The sequence below is a fragment of the Salmo salar genome, chromosome 24, assembly GCF_965601325.2.
Source record: "Salmo salar chromosome 24, fSalSal1, whole genome shotgun sequence".
Classification (NCBI taxonomy): Eukaryota; Metazoa; Chordata; class Actinopteri; order Salmoniformes; family Salmonidae; genus Salmo; species Salmo salar.
In genome coordinates this window covers 46,075,001-46,080,000 of record NC_138314.1, presented here as the reverse complement: position 1 = coordinate 46,080,000, position 5,000 = coordinate 46,075,001, and the positions used below count along the sequence as shown (strand labels likewise).

The window sequence follows — 5,000 nt, the reverse complement described above, 5'->3', positions numbered from 1 at the left end:
GTTGACAACAGTCAAGTGATAACTAGCACGATATTGTTGCCAAACATTCAAGCTGACATTTGAGATATTCTAGATACTTCATAGCTAAGGGACTCTAGCACCTACAGCAGTCTGCATGCTTCACACTTTTGCAGCCAGGAATTAAGACACACCTGTTTCCTGTCATTTGGTTCAGGGCAACAAATCTAGTAATATCGGCTAGTACCACTGTATCAGGGGAGGCTGGTGGAGAGAGCTATAGGAGGACGGCTCATTGTAATGGCTGGAATGGAACGGAGTCAAACGTGGTTTCCATATGTTTGATACCGTTCGATTTATTTCATTCCAGAAATGACTCCTATAGCTCCTCCCATCAGTCTGCACTGTATAAACCTAGCTACTGTACATATTGATAAGGTGTTACCACAATCAGTCAGCCATCGTGTTTGAACATTACTGTACTTTAACTGTATTCTTTCCTGCAGGAAAGCGAGAGGCCGAGCGCTCCGTCAACTGGACAGTGGAAGAGACCCAGGTGTTGCTGTGTGCCTGGAGTGACGAGCGAGTGCAGAAGAGCCTGGCGGAGAATGTCCGTAACCGCCATGTCTTCAAACACCTCTCAGCCCGCATGTGTGACTTGGGCTTCTCACGCAGCCCTCACCAGTGCCGGCTCCGCGTCAAGACCCTCAAGGCCAACTATGTCAGAGCCAAGCTGCTGATGAGCGTGGATGACTCCCAGCCCTGCAGTTTCAGGTACTACTCTGAGATGGATGCTGTGCTGGGGAGAAACCGCGCTATGGAAGGGACTGGAGGAGGGCGCCATTTTGGATCTCCTGAAGGCATAGGAGGATTATTAGGAGGGTGTCATTTTGGGTCTGAATTGATCGCAGAAACAGGGCGCTATTTGGGATCTGAAGGGATTGGTGGACTAAGAGGAGGACGCAATTTTGTATCTGCTGAGGGGACAACAGGACGGCAGTCACGGTATATGGTGTCTGAGATGAAGGTGGAGGAGGAGGACAGGGAGGCAGACGACACTGACGACTACGAGTTCAACGGTGTAGGAATCACCACTCGGTCGCTGGTTGGCCCGGGTGGAAGACGCCATGATGCTTTTCTAGAGCACAGCAACGACTATCATGAACCTGCTGGTATGTATTCTACTGTCTGTCTGTCTGTCACACTTTCTGCTATCAATGCCACTGATTATCATTAAATCATCAAAGGTAGACTCAGCGAGACGATATTGAATGCGAGTCGTTCCAGCTCAAAAAGCACCAGAAAAAGGCTGACGCCCACCATCTCACATTGTTCTGAAATCATTTCTGTTGGTAGAAACAGATAAGATTAGCATTCCTGAAACATTATTTTGTTGAAATATAATTTGATTGCTGATAAATTTAAATGAATAGATTGCATTGAAATTGGCCATTTAAAAAAATATATATATTATTTATAGGATTCATATAATATTAAATAAATATAGTACCTAACATTCGATTTGGACCAAACCTTTTTTTTTCTTCTTCTAACAATGAGTTAGAAATGAGGAATCCAAAGAAATGGTTGAAATCCACCCACGGAACCTTCACACTCCAATCCCACCCCAACATTGAATATATATATATATATATATATATAGTATAGGTTCTCTGTATTGGATCTGTGGCTCATTTCTTCATCCTATGTAATGTATTTCCAGTGAATTTGGTGATGCCCCCCCTCCCATATTTCAGAGAAATTAGTAATTTAAGTTGTTAGGTTTATGTCCCATCCTACATCCTGTTATTACACAGTTCTGACCACTAGATGGTGCTGTTCCTGATATTAGGTGGGAAAAAGTTTGAAGATTCCCCCTTCAATGTTAAAGGGATAGTTCACCCCAATCACAAAATGACATTGGTTTCTTTACCCTCTAAGCAGTCTATTGACAAGGTATGACAGCAACCTATTCGTTTGGTTCCCTTTCAGCCAATCAATATCGGTACAACATACTATGGGGAGAGTCGCACTCTCGTGACTTCGGTTGAACGATCTACAATCACACCTCACCAGGCATTCTCACATAGGTGTTCCCTCTTGTCCAGGTGGGAAATGGCAGTGTGGAGTGCAATAGATATTGCGTCATCTGTGGATCTGTTGGGGCAGTATACGGATTGGACTGGGTCTAGGGTGTCTGGGGATGATGGAGTTTCAAAGCGTTTCATGGCTACCGATGTGAGTGCTACGGGGCGATAGTCATTTAGACAGGTTACCTTGGCGTTCTTGGGCACAGGGACTATGGTGGTCTGCTTGAAACATATATGTATTAATGACTGGGTCAGGAAGAGGTTGAACATGTCAGTGAAGACGCTGGTCAGTGTATGCTCTGATTACGTGTCCTGGTAATCTGTCTGACCCTGCGGCCTTGTGAATATTAACTTTTTGTAAAGGTCTTACTCACATCGGCTATGGAAAGCGTGATCACACAGTGGTCCGGAACAGCTGGTGCTCTCATGCATGGTTCGAAGCGCGCATTGAAGGCATTTAGCTCTTCTGGTAGGCTCGTGACACTGGGCAGCTCACGGCTGGGTTTCCCTTTGTAATCCGTGATTGTAAGCCCTGCAACATTCGATGAACGTGAGAGCGGGTGTAGTAGGATTCGATCTTAGTCCTGTATTGACGCTTAGCCTGTTTGATGGTTCGTCTGAGTGCATAGCGAGATTTCTTATTCGTGTCCCTATCCATAAAAATGGCAGCTCTACCCTTTAGCTCAGTGCGGATGTTGCATGTAATCCATGGCTTCTGGTTGGGGTATGTACGTACGGGCACTGTGGGGACATCGTCAATGCACTTATTAATGAAGCCAGTGACTGATGCGGTAAACTCCTCAACTACGGAAAGGATTTCAGAACAACCTGAGATGATGGGTGTCTTGGCTGAAATGACATGGAACGACGACGCATGCACAAAGTACTGTTAAACGCATATAGTGGGGCAATTTCTGCAACAACTAACAACTTGAAAAGTGAGGCTAAATGTCTCTGCTGTTTTGGTCCCGTAGTGACCACGTTTTTAGCAGCGTGAAGCGCCCCGCCCCGTGCTGAGCACATGTTCAAATACTCTGTGTGACTTTATGAGAGCAAAGTTTTGCATCACACTTTTATTCCAATATCTGCAGTGCTGTTCATTGCAACATCATCTCACTGAGTCTACCTTTTAAAAAATAATAATAATAATAATAATTCTAACAAATCAGATTGGCGTCCGAGCTCCTTAGGCAGTTAATTCTACATCAGATTGGCTGAAGCACAATGTACCAAGGTTATTATAGTTTTATGATTTAATATTCATGTTTATTTCTAATTCAGTTTAGTGTCAGTTCGTTTTAAGAGTTAATTTACTAGTTTTTATTTAGTTTCAGTTTGATAGAAATATTTTTATTTCATTTTATATAGTGTATTTTTTTTAAGTTTCTGTTTTCGAAAGTACCCTATGTGGAGCTATGTATGTGTTGTAGGCAGTTTAAGTCAGTTTTTTTTTTTTAAAGCGGGGAGTCACTCTGTATGTGTGTCATAATGGCATCTGTGAGATCATTGGGCATCGCCCAATGAGGCCATCCTCATCTTGAAATAGTATTGGCTGATCCCTCCTGATGACCCCGGCTGTCAGGACTCCATAGGTCATCACGATTTAAAAATAGCTTTTTTTTTCTTTTTTTTTCTCAACTGGTAATTGAAGCGAGCTTCCTGTTTTGCCATTCAAGTGCATAGGTCACCTAGGCAGGCTTCACACACACCACTTTGCAATGAGCTAGAGCCAGTATGCATTTTGAAAAACATACTTATTTGTTTGAACCCTGAACATTTTAAGACGTACATGAGGCATTGCTTACCTTGCTTCAAAGTAGCCTAGCCAAAATCCAACCAAACATGCAGGTAATTATTTTATGTCATTGAAACCAGTAGCATTTTTCTCTCCTGTTCTATTGGTTTTCATATCAACTTTCTTTAGTTGTCCAGAAAGCAAAGGCACAATCCTAGTCATATTATCAACCCATGTTAGTTGTTGCATCTTTAGATCTCTCATCTTTCTACATTTCTACATGAAAACGCTCACAACGGTGTTTTCCCCCTCTAATTGCATTATGGAACGAACATTCGCACATCTTTTTTTAAATTTAACCTTTTATTTAACTAGGCAAGCCAGTTAAGAACAAATTCTTATTGACAATGACAGCCTACCGGGGAACAGTGGGGTTAACTGCCTTGTTCAGATCGGGGATTTGATCCAGCAACCTTTCGGGTTACTAGTCCAACGTTCTAACCACTAGGCTACCTGCCGCATGGTTGATAGAATGCCCAGAGTGTGCAAAGCTGTCATCAAGGCAAAGGGTGGCCACTTGGAAGAATCTAAAATATATAACTATATTTTGATTTGTTTAACATTATTATGTAGATTTATATTGTGAATGGCCATAAGCTTTAAAAAAATTTTTTTATAATAATATGAGGCCATATCGCATGTGAAGCGCTCACACAGTGACTTCAGAAGGACCTGTTTTGCAACAGTAGTTGAATGCCTCAAGGTTGAGAAGGCACTGCACCACATCAGATGCACAACTGGCTGTCAGTTTGAAGTTGGTCAATGTGGATTGTAAACGGCTCCAACAAGCTGTTCTAGGTTGGCCCAGTCACGCTCCTCAGATTTCTTCCCTGTTAGCTAGTGATAGTGATGCACAAGCTGTTCTAGCTTGGCCCAGTCACGCTCCTCAGATTTCTTCCCTGTTAGCTAGTGATAGTGATGCACAAGCCAAAGGCCTATTTGAAACATTGCCATCTACTGGCAACATTTACCCGCCAGATTCAGAAGCTCTCAAACCTCAACGTTTTTAGAATAAGAAAAACTAAACAATTAGTTTCTATATATTTTTTTTGCAGTCCAAAATATTAATTTCAGTAGAGTTTGTTTTTCAAGTTTTATAAAAAAAAAAATGCTAAATTGTTTTTCCAATTTTCGTTTTTTTAAATTTTCGTTTACTA

General features: G+C 42.1%; 1 protein-coding gene across 2 annotated transcripts in view; it reads left to right on the top strand.

Moving 5' to 3' along the window:
- LOC106585946 (uncharacterized) overlaps positions 1–5,000 on the top strand; it is a 10,866-nt gene that overhangs the window by 458 nt on the left and 5,408 nt on the right. For both annotated transcript variants that reach the window (XM_014172697.3, XM_014172698.3), the window contains exon 2: positions 465–1,130. In XM_014172697.3, the coding sequence (XP_014028172.2) occupies positions 465–1,130 (666 nt within the window). The remainder of the gene's footprint in view (positions 1–464; positions 1,131–5,000) is intronic.